Source organism: Phyllostomus discolor, chromosome 3, assembly GCF_004126475.2.
Source record: "Phyllostomus discolor isolate MPI-MPIP mPhyDis1 chromosome 3, mPhyDis1.pri.v3, whole genome shotgun sequence".
NCBI classification, from domain to species: Eukaryota; Metazoa; Chordata; class Mammalia; order Chiroptera; family Phyllostomidae; genus Phyllostomus; species Phyllostomus discolor.
In genome coordinates, this window is record NC_040905.2 from 147364972 (window position 1) to 147382749 (window position 17778).

The 17778-nt window shown below is 43.9% G+C and overlaps 1 protein-coding gene across 1 annotated transcript; it reads left to right on the top strand.

The window, feature by feature from the left end:
- The first annotated feature begins 7087 nt into the window (after positions 1 to 7087).
- Positions 7088 to 7657, top strand: LOC114508694 (interferon omega-2-like). Its single transcript, XM_028526727.1, has one exon. It carries the CDS (start codon positions 7088 to 7090, stop codon positions 7655 to 7657), a length of 570 nt encoding a protein of 189 aa, XP_028382528.1.
- Positions 7658 to 17778: the final 10121 nt, after the last annotated feature.

Consider the following 17778-nt stretch of genomic DNA (forward strand, 5'->3'; position numbering starts at 1 on the left):
AAAAGTTTTTCTGTTCTGAACATTCTTCCTTTCTTGATGGTTAGCTTGGTATTTCATTTAAAATGCATAACTCATCAATATTTGAAAATCACAGGCTCTTGGAGGTACACATAAAAAAACACATTATAATAAGTATAATAGTCTGAGAGAATTTGCTTCTAAGTTGGAAAGTGAAACTAGATCAAGGAATTTCTCTTCTATAATGTGTAAGGTAATTAATAGGTGAAAATTAGTAAAGTAAAACAAAAAACATAGCGTGCACCAATAAAACAGACAACGGCATTTAATTTGGGCATCAGAGCATAATTTAAAACTTAATGGAATTCTAAAGTATGAACATTTCAATTGCCTATTACAGTCTATATAATATCGCATTCTGTATTGAATCTTCATTCTACCAGTAACTGCGTGGGATCCTGGGAAATGCACTTAATCTCTAGGCCTCCAGTTTTCTCAAATATAAAATAAAGTAGAAATATTCCTGGACGGTTAAAGAAATGGAAACATTTAAAGACTTAAGCTATGTTGCACCACACAAACTTAAATATGGTCATTGTTTTCTTCCTTCTTCCATGAGTATATACCGGAAGAGTGAACCTCCCACCTCTGGGGACCCGTGCAGGGCAGGTGAACAGACAGAATTCTGAGTTGTGTTGTGAACAAGACTCAAGCGCAGTCACGACTCACATGGAAGAGAAGTCTGACTTGCACGTTCAGTTAGGGAATGGCGGCTTGCATGGTTCTTTGGAAAGAAGTTTGTCACCGAGACTGTGAAACATACTCATCTATACTTCCTAATAAGTGCTGGCACACTTTGGCCTTACCTCCTTGCTTTTCTAAATTACACTCTTCTACTCCTCATCACAACCGTTCCCCCTCTCCAGGGGAGAGGGCCCCAGCGTGCTCTCTCCTCTTTCACTCCCCTTTCGGTGCACCCTCCCTCCCCCCACCACACACACACCCACACAGCTGTGTTCTGTCCCTGTGAGGCTTCCAGCCACCATTTTCCATTTAAGAGTAGAAAACCACCAATTAGAAGCAAAGTTGGGTGGAAGTTTTTGAGAACTCCCGTCTGAGAGACTATTTATCTTCTTCTGAAGAATAATTTTGGAGCCGAGGAGTGGCCCTGTTACAACAATGCAACAATCGCTGAAGCTAAAGGGACTGGGGAGTCAGATACCTTTTAGTCCCAGGACTGACTCATGAGAACATTCACAGAGGAAGAGTGCCACCTATGGCCCATGACAGGCAAGGCCATCCCCCAGGTGAGGACAGAGCAGGCAGGCTTCTTTCTGTTCTGTGCAAAACAGTCTGGTCCCTTCCCCCTATACCTTCAGAGCTTCAAAGGGGCCCTGTCCCGGGAAGAACTGAGCCCAACACTTGGCGACGCTCACTTCCTTAGCTTTTGCATTTCAGTGGAGCAACGTGCACCGGGCGCCAGGCAGGGCTTGCTCTCTCTGGGCACTGGGCAGCTCTATGGAGAGGAACAGTCAGAATGTGTTTCTGGCCTCCAGGCTGCTCAGCTGGCCAGAGCCCAGAATCAATATCCCTACAGTTCTGGGGGCCACTTGGAGGCTTAGAGTTTGCCTTTCTGGGTGTGGAGAAGCAAGGGCCTTCAGGAAATCTCTCTCCTATTCGAACGTGCACCCACTATCTCTAAAAAAGAAGTTGGCAGTTTTTCAAATTCATGGCCACCATGAGATCACGTTGCTTAATGTCATAATTAGGGAAAATCCTCACTTGTCACTTGGAGTAGTGACTCCACTTGCTTCCCTTCCAACGTCGCTGAGTGGGAAGAGAGAGCACTGCTTAAAGGAACTTCAGAGCATACAATTGTTGCCAGCTGACAGCCCGAGGTTAACTATTGGGGTGGAACCGAGAGGTGTTAAGGTTAGCCAAACTGGACTCGAAGGAGTTTATTGGGAAGCATGCGGTGTGGGAATTGCTCAGGCAGGTAGCAGGGGTCTCTCAAATCTGTGCCTCAGGTTACTCACCCAATCTTTTCTTTTGTAATTATATTTTATTGTTGTTCACTTACAGTTGTCTGTATCTTCTCCCCCCACCCCACCCCACCCCAAAATTCCCTCCCGCCCTTGCTTCCACCCTCCTCCTTGGTTTTGTCCATGTGTCCTTTATAGGAGTTCCTGAAAACCCCTGTCCACTCTGTCCCTTCCCCTCTCCCCTCTGGCTATTGTTAGATTGTTCTTATTTTCAGTGACTCTGGTTATATTTCATTTGCTTTTTTCTTGTGCTGATTATGTTCCAGTTAAAGGTGAGATCATATGGTATTTGTCCCTCACTGCCTGGCTTATTTCACTTAGCATAATGTTCTCCAGTTCCATCCATGCTGTCGCAAGGGCAGGAGCTCCTTCTTTCTCTCTGCTGCGTAGAATTCCACTGTGTGAATGTACCACAGTTTTTTGATCCACTCATTTGCTGATGGGTACTGTTGAAAACAGTATGGAATCTCCTCAGAAAATTAAAAATGGAACTGCCTTTTGATCCAGTAATTGTGCTGCTGGGATTATACACTAAGAGCCCTGAAACACCAATCCAAAAGAACCTATGCACCCCAATGTTCATAGCAGCACAATTTACAATAGCCAAGTACTGGAAGCAACCTAAGTGTGCATCATTGAATCTTTTGATTGCTCCTCTCCATTGAGGGCTGAAAGGGCTCTAATTAACATGTGAAAGGATTTTTGTCCCTTGCATTTACTTCTTCCTTCACCACCTGTAGGGGTGTGTGGGAGATGGACACCAAGGTCACTTTTGTTTTTTTCACCTGGCTCTGTCTTCTGATTGTCTAACATCTTTCAAATGCCATGACACTTTCCAGTATTTGGTTGCTTTTTTTTTCCACTTTTACTGTATGAGTTTTGTTGTTTCTTCTTTATATTTTCAGGGTGTAAAGCTAATACTGTATTTTGCCGTGTGTGGTGCACACCTACGTCTTTGGCCCAAGTGATCAGGAAAAAAATCTTTCCTTTTAACTTTTTAGTTCTGTTGTTTCTTTATTTACCTTCAGAATCAAATCCGATTGTTGTATCTCAGGGCATTATTTCTCATCTGGATATGGTCATTGTATTCTAGAGTTACACATCTAATGCATAACCATGTATAAAAGAGTTAAAGACATTTATATAGATGTGGAACTAGTACTACCCATGTATAATGCATATCTCTATTTCCCCCTCAAATATTTGGTCAAAAAAGTGTGCCTGATACATGGCAAAATATGGTATTTTGGTTCCATGCTGTCAACCTGCCATCCTGCCCTGGAAATCTCTATGGCCATAACCTGTTTTATATCTAGAAGTTCTTAAGTATGTGACAGTGTTCCAGGATCCAGCAGCAGGTTTGGGGAGCGGCTGGGTGAGGGGGAGGGAGTGCTGAGCCCCCACAGCCCCGCACAGGTCCCACAGTGGAGCTGGCCTTTACAGCCCAGTTGTGAGCAGGGATGCTGGTGCCCAGGGACCGCCTGTGAGGGGTCACTGCACAGCACCAGCTGGAGGAGGCAGAGGTCCTCTGCAGATCAGTGGGGAATGTGAACGTGGTCCAGCCTCTGCCTGTGATTCCTGGGCCGCAGCTGTCAACACTCCCTCATGCCCAGTCTCCCAGGGAAACTCAGTAAAGTCGGGGAGCCTGGTGCACATGGGACTTGGGAAAGAATCCAGAAGCTCATCCCAGCCTCTGCTTAGGCAGTTTCACATCTGATTCCACTGGGAGGTGGCTGCCTCCCTTCAAGACTCAGCTTTGCTCAAAAACAGCAGCAACAACAACCACAATCCCCCTGCCCACCCGCAAAAGCCCACAGGGCACCTCTAGAAACAGGAAGGAGTTGAAAGTCAGCAGCAGCAGGAGAACTTGGAAGAAGGGAGACACTGAAAGTGTGGGCTGCCACAGGCAGGTGCTCAGGAGGGGGAGCAATGGGAAAGGCCAGCTCTGAGTCAATGTGTCTCCAGGTCACTCCCATTCAGAGGGCGAGAGGATCGAAGTGGCCATTAGTGTACGGACTTCTCCCTCAGAGATGAGGTCACAGCAGTGTGACACCCCAGCACAGGTGACACTGAGAGCACAGCAGCCTCCTGAGTATTGGAAGGGATGAGGGTGACTCCAGTGCCGGCTGTAAACTTGGTTCACTTGGCAGAAAAATCTCCTCCCTTAAAACTACTTAAGTGTTGTTTTGTGTACTTTTCCTTGGGATTTAAAGTCAGTCAGTTGAATGGACTCACACCACACCCCTGTTGTATACAATAGGCAGCAATCCTTTGGCATCTGAAGTGGAACTTGGAATCCTTTAGCATCTCATCCTAGCTGCTCTGTCACTGTATGCCATGCCTTCCCCTGGTTCATAAGGCCCATGTCCATTTCTCTGCTTGGCTTCCTGTAACAGGTCCTTCCAGACAAGTCCTTATCTCAAGGTCCTTAAGTTTTGACCTGGGACCTTTGGTACTTTCAGCATAGCTCACCCCTCCCCTTTTGTACTGCTCACCAAACAGTGAGGCATAAACCTCTGTAATCCAAATAGGGCTGTTGAGATGGCCGAGTTAAGAATTTCAGACGCCTTAGAACAAACGGCTGCTTTATGCTTAGCATGCAATAAATGTTGGTGCCATCATTTAAAATATCATCATGGCTTTTGCTGCCTAGATTAAGGGCAGAATCTTTCAGAATCATCCATTTCCCTTACTCTTAATTGTAGTTTCTCCAAGGCAATCTTTTCTTTGCCTGAGTGGATTGGTGAACTAAGGAGAGAGCTCAGGCACGAGGCAGTACCCACAACGTTGCCAGAGAGCCTCCTGGCCCAGCAGTGTGGGTGGGGTTTGCCAGTCTCTTCACAGTCGGTTGTTGTCACTCTTCCCTCCTTGCCTCAGACTGATCACAGGTGGATTAAATGAGCGGAAAATGAAGTGGCTGCTCTTGCAAAGCTGAAGGCTAGTCACTGACACAGGGGTTCCTCTTCCTTGAGCCTGTCTCTGGCAGAAACAGCCCACTTCTGATTTCGTGTAATTCATTCTGGCTTTCATCCTCCACCCCACCCCCGCAATGCACCCCCCGTGGTGCAGTGTGCCAGGTTGGCTACCGTGAATTTTGCGTACCTTGAGACATTTTGTCAGCAGGAAAGTCACTTCCCTTCTTTCACTTTCATGACCTTCAGAATTTTATTATCGCCCACAAACGACTGTGAATTTTGCTTCCTGTGAAAGGTGAAATGGGAATAAAACATCTGAAGTCCTCAAAAATAGAGAGAAACATGGTGAAGCCCCCTGCCTTTCTTTTTCCTCCCTTTGTTCCTATCAACCTCAGGATGAAGTGCAAGGTAATGTCAGAGGAGCAAGACACACTCTGCCCAGTAAACCAACAGGTAATAACTATGTTGTCAATGAACTTTACAGTGAGGTGTCATGAGCAGGTAATGGAACAGGTAAGAAGGATGTTTCTCCCTGACACAGCAGCCTGAGCCCACTGCCCTGCATTCTGGGCATGAGACAGAGCTGGGCGAACAAAGAAGCCCAATAGGAAAACGCAGACTGAGCGGACAACTGAAGTTCAGCAGTGTCTGCACTATGAGTTTTGATGGAGGGACGTCCTCATGGGATCTCCTGTGCCCAGCTCAGAGGTTTTAAGCATAACAAGTGTTCAATCATTAAGTAAAAAGTGAAGGAGAAAAGTTGTGCGTACAACATAAAAAGTATTGATCTACTGACAGTTAAATGATTGCAACTCGCTCACTAATTCACCCACCTACTTAGACAAAGTAAACTTGGCTATCAGCTTGAGGGCTGTGGACGCCACCGACACCCGGGTCATGGCTCAGGGGAACAGGAGGTCACCAGTGAGCACCAGGGTCCTTCACACAGACACTCCAGGGGGAAGGGCAAGACTCAAGCCCCTCCACAGCAGGGGAGTTCTAAAGACCCCAAGATGTGGTCAACCTGCCCTCAGGGAGGGAATCCAGGAGATTTGGGGTTGAGAACACTGTGTCATTCCAGAGGAAAAAGCTGCCTAGAGCCAATATCTCCCTCCAGAATGAGGTGGTGCTTCGGAAAACTCGGTCGCCAGGATGTGGGGGCACTGCCCACCAACACGCACCAGAAAAGGACCAGGATTCCTGCTGGGGGTATGGGCACAGCCCGGGGAACACTGACAACCAGTTTCAAGATGTTGGAAACAAATGGCACGTCTATACATTTCCTGCATGAATGTGTCTGAAAGGTAGGGAAACACCCCAGGAACTCATTCCCTGAAAACCTCAGCCTTTGCTGTGAATGAAACTGTAAAAAAACTCTGTCCTTGGTTCTAAAGAGCTCATTTGCCAGACATGGCCTGGTGAGTACCTCACAAAAACACAGACATGCAGGGCAGAGGGAGCCTGGCTGCCTATGTGCAGTAAGGAGGGCAAAAGTGCTTCCCAGATTCCAGGCCAAATTTTGCCTGTAATACAGAGAAGAGCAATATTCGTGTATTAAAATATGTCTGAATGTGCATGTGCATTTACACACCTAGATACACTTCTGAGTTTATGACAGTGAGGTTTGTCATTAGACTGATAATTATCCATTTGACTTGACACATCTCAAGTTTTCCTTTTTTAAAATTTTATGGAAGATTTTATTTACTTATTATTTTTTAGGGACAGTGGAAGGGTGGGAGAAAGAGAGAGAAAAATTGAAGCAAGAGGGACACATCAGTTGTTTGCCTCTCTTGTGTGTCTGGGCAGAACTAAACCCTCAACTTAGGAGTGTGTCCTGACCAGAATGGAACTGGCAACCACTCCTTCTGTGGAACGACACCCGACCAACTGAGCCACACTGGTCAGGGCAGCACACCTCAAGTTAGGAGGGAAAATTAAAACCACAAAATTAACCTTGCAGATTGATGACATCTTCTTAGCCCATGTGGAGAACTCATGAATGAAAACAAAAAATAGGAAGTAAAAATATAAAGAAATGTTTAGAAAATGAAAATTATTGTGTCTCCCTATTTAATGGCCATGCTTAGAGAGAAGGTCATAGGCTAACTAGGGTCCAAGGTTGTTCATCAGACGTCCAGTTCAGCAAGGCCAGCTGCCCCTCCTGATCCCATGGCCCTCCCGCTGTCTCTGCTCACCATCCTGGTGGTGTTCAGCTGTGGCCCCAGTGGAGCTCTGGGCTGTGACCTACCTCAGAACCACATCCTGCTCAGCAAGGAGAACTTGGCGCTTTTGAGGCAAATGCAGAGAATCTCCACTTTGTCCTGTCTGAACGACACAAAAGACTTCAGATTCCCCCGCAGAATGGTAAATGGCAGTCAGGTCCAGGAGGCCCAGGCCATCTCTCTCCAGCACAGGATGCTCCAGGACGTCTCCGACCTCTTGCTCACAGAGCACGCCTCTGCTGCCTGGAACACCACCCTCCTGAACCAGCTGCGCATGGGACTCTATCAGCAGCTGGAAGACCTGGAGCCCTGTTTGCTGCAGGAGATGGGAGAGGGAGGAACTGCTCTGTCATCCCAGGGACCTACACTGGGTGTGAGGAAGTACTTCCAGGGCCTTTTTCTCTACTTGGAAAAGAAGCAGTACAGTGACTGTGCCTGGGAGGTTGTCCGAGTGGAAATCATGAGATCCTTCTCTTCCATAATAACCTTGCAAGAAAGGTTAAGTAACATGGACTGAGACCTGTGGTCACCTTCATCCAGGTGTCACGGATGAATGTGCCCGATCTCCCCTGCACATAGGACTCAGACCATGGGCAAAGGCTCTTCTTTCTGCTTCAGTCACAGAATGTATTGATGTTAATTGAGCACATTTTTCAGAGTGTTAGGCAAGATCATGTTACAAAATTCAGCTCCTGGGACATGAGTTTTGGAGTGGTGATCATCTGATGTTATTTATTTATGTATATTTTGTGTACTTATTATTTATGTATTCTTTTGTCTTACCACTATTTTGTATTTATGTCACCAATATTTGCCTTTCCCTTGTATTAGACTTGAAAAAACATGCTTACTTCTTTATGTTATTGAATTTTCATTTCCTTTTTAATTAAATTCTTATAAAAGAAAGCATCTTGTCTTCTTTTAGTCTGAAAATATAAGTACTTATTTTTCTCTGTAAATTTGTTTCAGAATGGTACCTGCTTATTAAGTCGTATAGAACAGTTCCTGAGCTAGTCATGAAATGCCTATCAAAAGGTGGAAATCCATGAACTTGAGAAGATTCCTGGAAAATATGGAATGTCGTCTGTAAAACTCATGTCTGAGTTTTAACCGAATTATATTTAGATAGCAAGGACTGATGGGTAGAAATATCGAGAGGAGTCATGTAGAGTGAAGTGGGAAAGATACACGTGTTTATTGTCTGATCCTGGCACCCGGTACTCTTCCTCCCACCCTCTCCCTGGTCCTGCTTCGCTGATTGCATTCACTCCCCAATACTGTCCCTGTGCCCCTCACCTCAGTGCCCACCCACACACCTGCTGTGGTTCTTGGTGGTTTCAGCTTCAAGGTTTCTACTCAGAGTACAAAGCCAGGGGGATGGAGTAAACAGTGAGTGGAAGCTCTGTCTTTCAAGACTGCTGTAGTCAGGTCTGTTTCTCTGAGTGTCCTCATGTATATTTGGGGGCCCTGAGTGAAGGCCATTGTTACTGTGAAGAAATAGGCGCTGATTTCAAAGGAATCAGCTGAATTCGGTTTACTGTGTGCTTGTGTGTGTGTGTGTGTGTGTGTGTGTGTGTGTGTGTGTGTGTTGTGTGAATTTCTCAGACAGCAGGAAGAGATGTCAATTTGGGAGGATTTCTTGAACCTCGGCTTCAGATGACCTAGCCAGTGCTTTGTAGTTTGCCTTTCCATAAATTGAATGTAATGTTTCAATAAATTTTTGCCCTTTATCTTTCTCTATTCTACTACTTCTTCATGGACCAGATTAGCAGAAGGAGGAAAGCTTGGCTATTCTGGACTTGTCTGTGTCTTCCTTTGATTGCCTAGTTCCTTTCACATATTGTGATCCCTGGTACATGGGGTGCTGTAAATGATACACTACATGTATGGGGAATCGTGGTACACGGGGCTCTTGCTTTCCAGATTAAATGGATGTGAAGTCTGCTACACTTAAGTTACAAATGTGTTGCTGGGCCAAGTTGAAGGTCTGCTGCTATGAACTGTGACCCCGGGGACTGCTACACTTAGGCTTCTCTGCCTTCAGCTACATTTTAAAGGGGATTTCAGAAGGGCTGGTTGTTGACCCAGCCATGCTGACACATATAATTAATCATCACAAAGACTGTCTTGGAGAAAGGACGTTCAGTTTCTCAGCAGCCTCTTTGCTTCTTGTGAACAGTGCGCTTGGGAGAATGGTAAGAGCACAGACTGTGGTGTCAAAAGGCCTAGTTTCCAAAATGTTGCTCCGACCTGGTGAAAGTTAATATCCCCGTGGCTCTGTTTTCTTTTTCTCTAAATGGGGATAATGAAAGAAATGACATCTCCTCATTTTGCAGGTCTGCGTGTAGTCAAGTGAGTAGAACAAGACTGGCACATCAAAGTGTGTGACAAACCCCTGTTTCTAAGACGCATGTACTCAAAGGAGTGTTCAGGGGGTGGGTTGTGATTATTAATTAACCTGTTTAGCATTGTACCTAGACCATGGTAGTGATCGGTACTGTCATTTTTATTATTGCCGTAATTCCCAGCTGTACCATCTTGAGTACTAATGTTATGGAGGTAATTCACATTTCTGAATTGTTTTCCATTGATCCTAGGAAGTGCACATTGAAAAAACCACCATCCCTCCGTTTGCCAGACAGAATTAGGAATTCAGTGGTCTTATGTAAAGGGAGTCTCCTGTGAGTTTGTGGGTGTGATCCCACCTGAGTATTCAGAAACTGAGTGATGACACCTGGGGTAAAGAAAATAGGAGAATGATCATGTGGCTGGCCGTGCAAAGGTGAAGGCTGGCCATCGACCACGAACTGTTCTCACTTAAGGCTCTGCCAGAGCAGTCCGTGTGCGTTCTCTCTCTATTCTAGGGCCCCTCCTCCTCTGCTTTGCTGGAAGTCTGGTTGCAGGTAATTGAAGTTAATTATGTTTTGTCATTTTGTTACTCAATGGTCACCTTTTTGCTCTCTTCAGATCCTGAAGACTGGTTAGATCCAGGCTACTCAAGTCAGGGAGCACGAGCCCCTGTACCCAGTCCACCAATTTAAGTGTCAGTCTCGCCCCAAAACACACTTCCAGGCACACTCAGAATGTTCTTTACAAGTATCTGGGCGCCTCACAGTCCAGTCAAACTGACACATAAAATTAACCATCACAAGGATCTGAAATAAAATACTTTGAAGCCCAGTGGATTGGTTAACCTGTGTCTCTGTCACCCCAGGTGGTCAGAATTGGGTTATCATTTCACCCTGACTTAAAACCATGTGTGAACGTTCCATGGAACATCAGGTGAGAGTTTAAAGAATTTAAAGTAAGTTTTGTTTTGGTCACAAAGTGCTTCCCTTCTACAAGAAGGGAATAGTACAGGGTTTCTATACTACTTTTTGGCAATTAAGAATGCCCACAATGTCTATATAATGTGATATCTTGTGAGTTCTGGGCTCACCATGACCCCCTCCCCCAGGTTGGTTCTGTGTTGTCAGGACAGATCAAGTGCCCACAAATCACCCCTACTGGAGCCCTGAATTCACACACAAACTCTGCCCTGTTCACCTTGTGCCTTGCTCCTTCCCTAACATTATTATTTTCATAGAACACAGGTCATAAATCCACATGACAAGGGCAGTTCAGTCCCCAGGCTCCCTGTTCTCCAGGGAAGTTTATAATTGGAGTAGCATCTACATATGAAGTCGGGAAACATGGGCAGTGTGGACTTCGTCCAAGTGTAGCATCACCCACATGCTGAGCACTGAGCCAGGCCTGCAGGAGAGAGGAGACTACAGCTCCGACCACCCTGCTTGGCCTCAGGTTCTTCCTGTTCTATGAAGAGGAGTGAAAAGGAATGGCTCCTAGTCTAGTTTGTGCTCAAATCTGGCTCTGTTCCTTATTCTGTCACCTTTGCATGACTGGCCCCCACACCGCCTTTGAGAAATAATTTGGAAAACAAAGTCTTTAAGAGCAACTTGAGAGTCACTGAAATAAAAGTGGGGAGTGAGTCTCCCATTTATGACCAGGCCCATGATTCTCATTTTGATGTTATAAATACTGAAAATACATACTTGAAGAATATATTTTTCTGGAAACAAACAATTTTTAAAAAATAGTACCTCAAACAATATTCAGCTATAACTTTTCTTGTAGAGCTGTGAAATATTTATAAAGTACCTTTAGCTCTATTGGTCTCTCAGTTCATATTTGTGTAGTATATGTTGGTATTATTTGTTTTCCCTCTAGGACGATGATTGCTCCTTTTGTGAGTATTGATCGAGCTCCTGAACTGTAGGGACTGGGATGGACACCTAGCAGACAAGGTTGTGTGAAATGACGTTTCTCTCCTTAAGTATTTCACAAAATCCTGGGAAGTGTTCCCAAAAGAAAATCGGTCAGGACACATCTTAGTCCATTTGGACTCCTTTAACAATGTAGCATAGATTAAGTAGCTTGTAAAGAATAGAAATGTTTTGCTCATAGTTCTAGAAGCTGAAATTCAAATCGGGGTATCAGGAAGGTCGGGCTCTGAAGAGAGCCTGCTTCTTGGCACACACTGCTGTTTTCTGCTTGTATCCTCACAAGGCAGAACCAGGAGGGGTCTACCTCAGGCCTCTTTTATGAGGGCACTTGTTCCACTAAAGTGGACTTTATTCTCATGCCCTAAGTATTCCCCAAAGGCTCCACCACATTACACCTTCACTTTGGGAGTTAGGACTTCAACACAGGAGTTCTCTGGGTACATAAACATTCGGACCACAGCAGATAATTAAAGTCTACATGTCTGGTGTGTAGAAGAGGGAATACAGCCATATTTAGAAAATGAAGAAAAATGAGCAGGATAGGACACAACACAGCAGGTGAAGGATCAGCATCCAAACTCTTGCCTTTTGACCTGAAGTTGTGCTGCAACTACTACATGCCAAATGTTAGAGTTCCGACTGAAATAGAGCCACTATCCCCCCGAAATGCATGGAGGCCCCTGAAAGCATGTGATCACTCATCAGTGTTTGTGAGGGGTCTCCAAAAAGCTCATCATGATGACACATCATTGCCACTTCAGTAAAGATGCACCAAACAGTAGTGTGAGAAATTGTCTGATGCTGTGAGCTGTGTGAAGCAGGGAGAACTTGAGTTTAGATTTATGGTTCTCTATGTGACACCAGCCTACTTATTTTTCTACCATGAGGAAGCAGAGAGCAAGTGAGAATTTAAGGCATGCATACATGTGAGTTTAACATAATGCTAGGCAAAGGCTGAAAATATGCTGTTGCTCTTGGAACTTGAATGTCCAGAGTGTGTGCACCTTTAAAAAAAATCCTAGGGATTTTAGCAGTAAACTCAGTAGATGTTATTGACACCAGTATGAGTAGAGTGGAAACATTAGATAGAGAGTGAAAATATTAGCCATTGTCTATTATAATCCTAGTAAAATGTCGCCATAATGAAGCAAAATAACCTGGTCATTCATGAATGCTTTCCAGTATGTGAGAAACTGCTTCAGTAAAAATTACTTTAACAGTGATCACACTGGGCTTGGTGCCCAGCATAACACAGAAAATAAGAGAGTCTAGTTACTAGAGAGCTGATTTACCAAGGATGTCCTATCTACCATTTATTTTTTAAAAGACTATTTATTTATTTATTTATTTATTTATTTATTTTTAGCGAGAGGAAGGGAAGGAAAAGGAGGGAAACCAACACCAGTGTGTGGTTGCCTCTTGTGTGCCCCTTATTGGCGACCTGGCTCACTACCCAGGCATGTGCCCTGACTGGTAATCAAACCAACAACCCTTTGATTCACAGGCCAGCACTCAATCCACTGAGCCACACCTGCCAGGGCTCTACCTACCTTTTAAAGGGTAAGAATCTGGACAGCTGAGACAACATAACTTCTTATGCAAAGCAAAGAGAGTTTAGGATCAAATCTGAATGTTAATTCTTTACACAGGCATAGTTAATAATAATTGAGTTTCATTGCTTCCATACACAGTTTCCTTTTGCTGGGAAACTGTGAAAGTCCTTTGAGTATTTTGAAAAGTCACACAAAAATACAGAGAAGGATTCAAATTGATGTTTAAATCATATATTCTCATTGTGGGTAATATTACCTCCAAAGGTGTGCAAAAATTAGTTCTTATGAGTGTGAACAAATCATAGGTCTTACACTGGTTTTCGGTGCTCCAGAACTCAACTTTATCCAAAAAAATCGTATTTCTCAGTGTTCACTCTTCTCTTTGAAGTCCCTTGTGTATCACATTGGAAGGATTGGCCTTGAGTTGGGGGAGGAAACACAAAACACATGCCAGATCAGCGCCACGGACCTATGGTGACCTGAGGGCTCCTTGGAGGACTTTCCTTCCATACTCACTGGATCTCACAGTGATATTGTGAGAGGTGGCCTAGCCTTTGCTCACTCACGAGCTGCCGCCGACCATCTTGTGGATGTTGCTTAGGCTGGAGTCTCAGTGTGATGTGGGCTTTGAAATTGAATGCCAATAGTTGTGTTATTTAGTGCTCCTAAAGTTATTCAACAAAGTATGTCAAATGCTAAACAGGTAAAATGTTGACAATATGTAAACATATATAGCAGCTGATGAAGTTAAAAATTATTTCTTGATATAAATCAGTATTAAAAGTTAAATATAAATATTAAGAAAATAATCTTAAAACAGTGTTCACTGGTTTTTATGATGTAAAAATATATCTATCTATACATGGGTATTATTTTAAAGTGTTATTTAATTTTTAAAATTTTTTATATGGAACCATAAATAACTCTGAATAGCCTCAGCAATTTTGAGGAAGAAGAACAAGTAGGAGGGATCAGCATACCTGACATCAAACTGTATTACAAGGCCACTGGAATCAAAACAGTCTGGTACTGGCATAAGAACAGACACACAGATCACTGGGACAGAATAGACAGCCCAGAAATAAGCCCAAGTCTCTATGGTCAATTAATATTCAACAAAGGGGGCAGAAGCATAAAATGGAGTGAAAACAGCCTCTTCCAAAAATAGTGCTGGGACATCTAGACAGCTACATGCAAAAAATGAAACCAACTGACACTAGAAATAAAATAAACTCAAGGTGGAATAAAAGACTTGATATAAGTCGTGGTACCATAGAAGTCCTAGAGGAGAACATAGACAGGAAAATCTAGGTATTCCACACAGCAATATTTTCACCATTATGTCCCCTAGAGCAAGGGACATAAAAGAAAGAATAACAAATGACATCTCATCAAAATAACTGCTTTCGCAGGCTAAGAAAACATTAGCAAAATGAAAAGGAACCAAATGTATGGGAAAATATACTTGCCAATGATCTCTCGGACAAGGGTTTGATCTCCAAAACAAATAAAGAGCTCACAGGACTCCACTCCAGGAAGACAAACAATTCATTTTAAAAATGGGCACAGGACCTCAACAGACACTTCCCAAAGGAGGACATACAGAGGGCCCAGAGACATAGGAAAGGATGCTTAGCATCACTAGCCATCAGAGAGATGCAAATTACACTACAATGAGATATCACTTCCCACCAGTCAGAATAGCCATGATGAACAAAGCAACAAACAACAAGACTTGGCAAGGTTGTGGAGAAAAGGAAACCCTAGTGCATTGTTGCTGGAAGTGTAGACTGGTGCAACCACCATGGAAACAGTAGGAATTTCCTAAAAAATTGAAAATGGAAGTGTTTTTTGACCCAGCAATTCCACTGCTGGGATTATACCCTAAGAATCCTGAATTCTACACTAATTCAAAAGAACCTATGCACCCCAATGTTCATAGCAGCACTGTTTACAATAGCCAAGTGCTGGAGGCAGCCTAGGTGCCCATCAGTAAATGAGTGCAATCAACAAACTGTGATACATTACACAATGGAATACTACACAGCAGAAAGAAAGAGCTCCTACTCTTTTGCAACAGTGTGCATGGAACTGGAAAGCATTATGCTAAGTGAAATAAGCCAGGGGGTGATTTTATTTGAACATGTAATTGGATACATCACTATTTATATAAATTAATATATCACTTTAAAATTTGCTGTATATGGCCCTGGCTGGTGTGGCTCAATGGATTGAGGGCTGGCCTTTGAGCCAAAGTGTCTCCACTTCAATTTCCAATCAGGGTACATGCCTGGGATGTGCGCCAGGGCCCCAGCAGTGGGCATGCAAAAGGCAACCACGCATTGATGTTTTTCTCCCTCTCTTCCTCCCTCGCTCCCCCTCTCTAAAAATAAAATCTTTTTTTAATATATTTTATTGATTATGCTATTACAGTTGTCCCATTTCCCCCTTCACTCCCCTCCACCCTGTGCCCCCTCTCCCACCCACATTCCCCTCTTTAGTCCATGTCCATGTGTCATACTTATGAGTTCTTTAGCTTCTACATTTCCCCGTACTATTCTTTGCCCTCCCCCTATCTATTTTCAACCTACATTCTATGCTACTTATTCTCTATACCTTTTCCCCCCTCTCTCCTCCTCCCACCCCTACTGCTAGCCCCCCCCCCCCATGTGCCCTCTATTTCTGTGGTTCTGTTCCTATTCTAGTTGTTTACTTAGTTTCTTTTGGTTTTGCTTTAGGTGTGGTTGTTAATAATTGTGAGTTTGCTGTCCTTTTACTATACATGTCTTTTCTTTATCTTCTTTTCTTAGATAAGTCCCTTTAGCATTTCATAAAGTAAGGGCTTGGTGATGATGAACTCCTTTAATTTGACCTTATCTGAAAAGCACTTTATCTTCTCTTCCATTCTAAATGAGAGCTATGCTGGATAGAGCACTCTGGGATGTAGGTCCTTGTCTTTCATGACTTGGAATATTTCTTTCCAGCCCCTTCTTGCCTGTAAGGTCTCTTTTGAGAAATCAGGTGACAGTCTGATGGGAACTCCTTTGTAGGTTACTGTCCCCTTACCTCTTGCTGCTTCGAGGATTCTCTCCTTCGTTTTTACCTTGGCTAATGTAATTATTATGTGCTTTGGTGTGTTTCTTCTTGGGTCCAGCTTCTTTGGGGCTCTCTGCGCTCCTTGGATTTCTTGGAAGACTCTTCCCTTTGCCAGTTTGGGGAAGTTCTCCTTTATTATTTGTTCAAATAACTTTTCCACTTGTTGGTCCTCCCCTTCTGGTACCCCTATAAGTCGGATGTTGGAACGTTTAAAGGTGCCCTCGATGGTCTTAAGCTTTTCTTTGATTTTTTGAATTCTTATTTCATCATGCTCTCCTGCTTGGTTGATTCTATCTTCCTTCTGGTCCACTGTGTTGTTTTGAGACTCAGATTCCTTCCTTTCACAATTGGCTCTCCTCTGTATGTCTTCCTGCATCCCTTTTATGGTAATCTGCATTTTTTCATGTAATTTGGATCCAAAATCAACCAGTTCCGTGAGCTTCCTGATCACCAGTGTTTTGAACTGTGCATCTGATAGATTGGCTATTTCTTGGTCACTCAAAAGGATGAGTCCTGGGGGACTGATCTGTTCTTCTGGAAACATGTCTTTTGTCTTTCCTTATCTCTCCTATTATTTTACTTATTTATTTATTTTTATTCCGGTCTGGTCGCTCTTGTTATGGTGGGGGGCGGAGCCTTAGGTGTTCACCAGGGCTGGGCGCCCCAGTCGCTAGCTTGTGACGTTGTATGTGGGGGCAGGGGCGGGAGCGGGGACAGGAGGGATCAATGGCAACCCTTCCATTCTCCTGGAGTCAGACACTTCCCTGGGCTTCCGGGCCGTGAGCTCTGCCCTGGTCCACAATTGCTGCCCCACTGATTCCCCAAGCCGCTGCTTGCGTACTCGGGGATCACCGCTACAACCGCTGCGCTCCTCGCGTCCCAGATTGCTGTTGCGCCGATTTTGCGCCAAATTTCCCCCGACCTACGCGCGCCTGCAACCCGCGCCAGCCCCGCGCCCGCTCACTCGGCTCGTCGTCCCCTACCAGTCTGGATGTAGGAGTCTACTTCAACTTCTTGGCTGTCCGACTTCCATTTAGATAAATCCTCTGACACTTCTGATATTATGACTGCAAATCATTTTTGTAAATTATTGTGGTTCTGTTCTTGGTTGTGCGAGGAGGTACAGTGCGTCCACCTACTACTCCATCTTGCCGGAAGTCCTAAATAAAATCTTTTAAAAATTTGCTGCATAAGTTAGTTATAAAGTTATTGACATTGACATTTTAACTAAATTAAATGACAATAGATTTTAAATGTACCTTGAAGTGTAAAATTTGCATTTATTCATTCTTAATCCTGTACTGAATAAAATGAGTTCAGTTTACACTTTCTTCTTTTATTTATAAAACACAGGTAAAAATGCAGTACATTACTATTTACATTCAATATACAATATATATATACAATATATATCTGTGTTTATAGTTTTCTTGGGGGCTTCAACTAGAAAAACATCTGAAAGTCTTTGTGGACAGGGGGCAATAGTGAAAAAAATGTGGTTGACAAATATTGATCAAAATGCATGTAGAAAGTGCATAAAGGAAAGCAAAAGCAGAAGTGGAAAGGAAAGGAAACGTTCAGAAATTGAAAAGTCCTATGCTCCCTATATAAGACACCGGCACAAAGTTGGACCTTACAGAGCCTAGAGAGCAAGATTCAGACAGTCCCCCAGCTCAGCCAGGCCAGCAGCATCTGCAAGGTCCCCA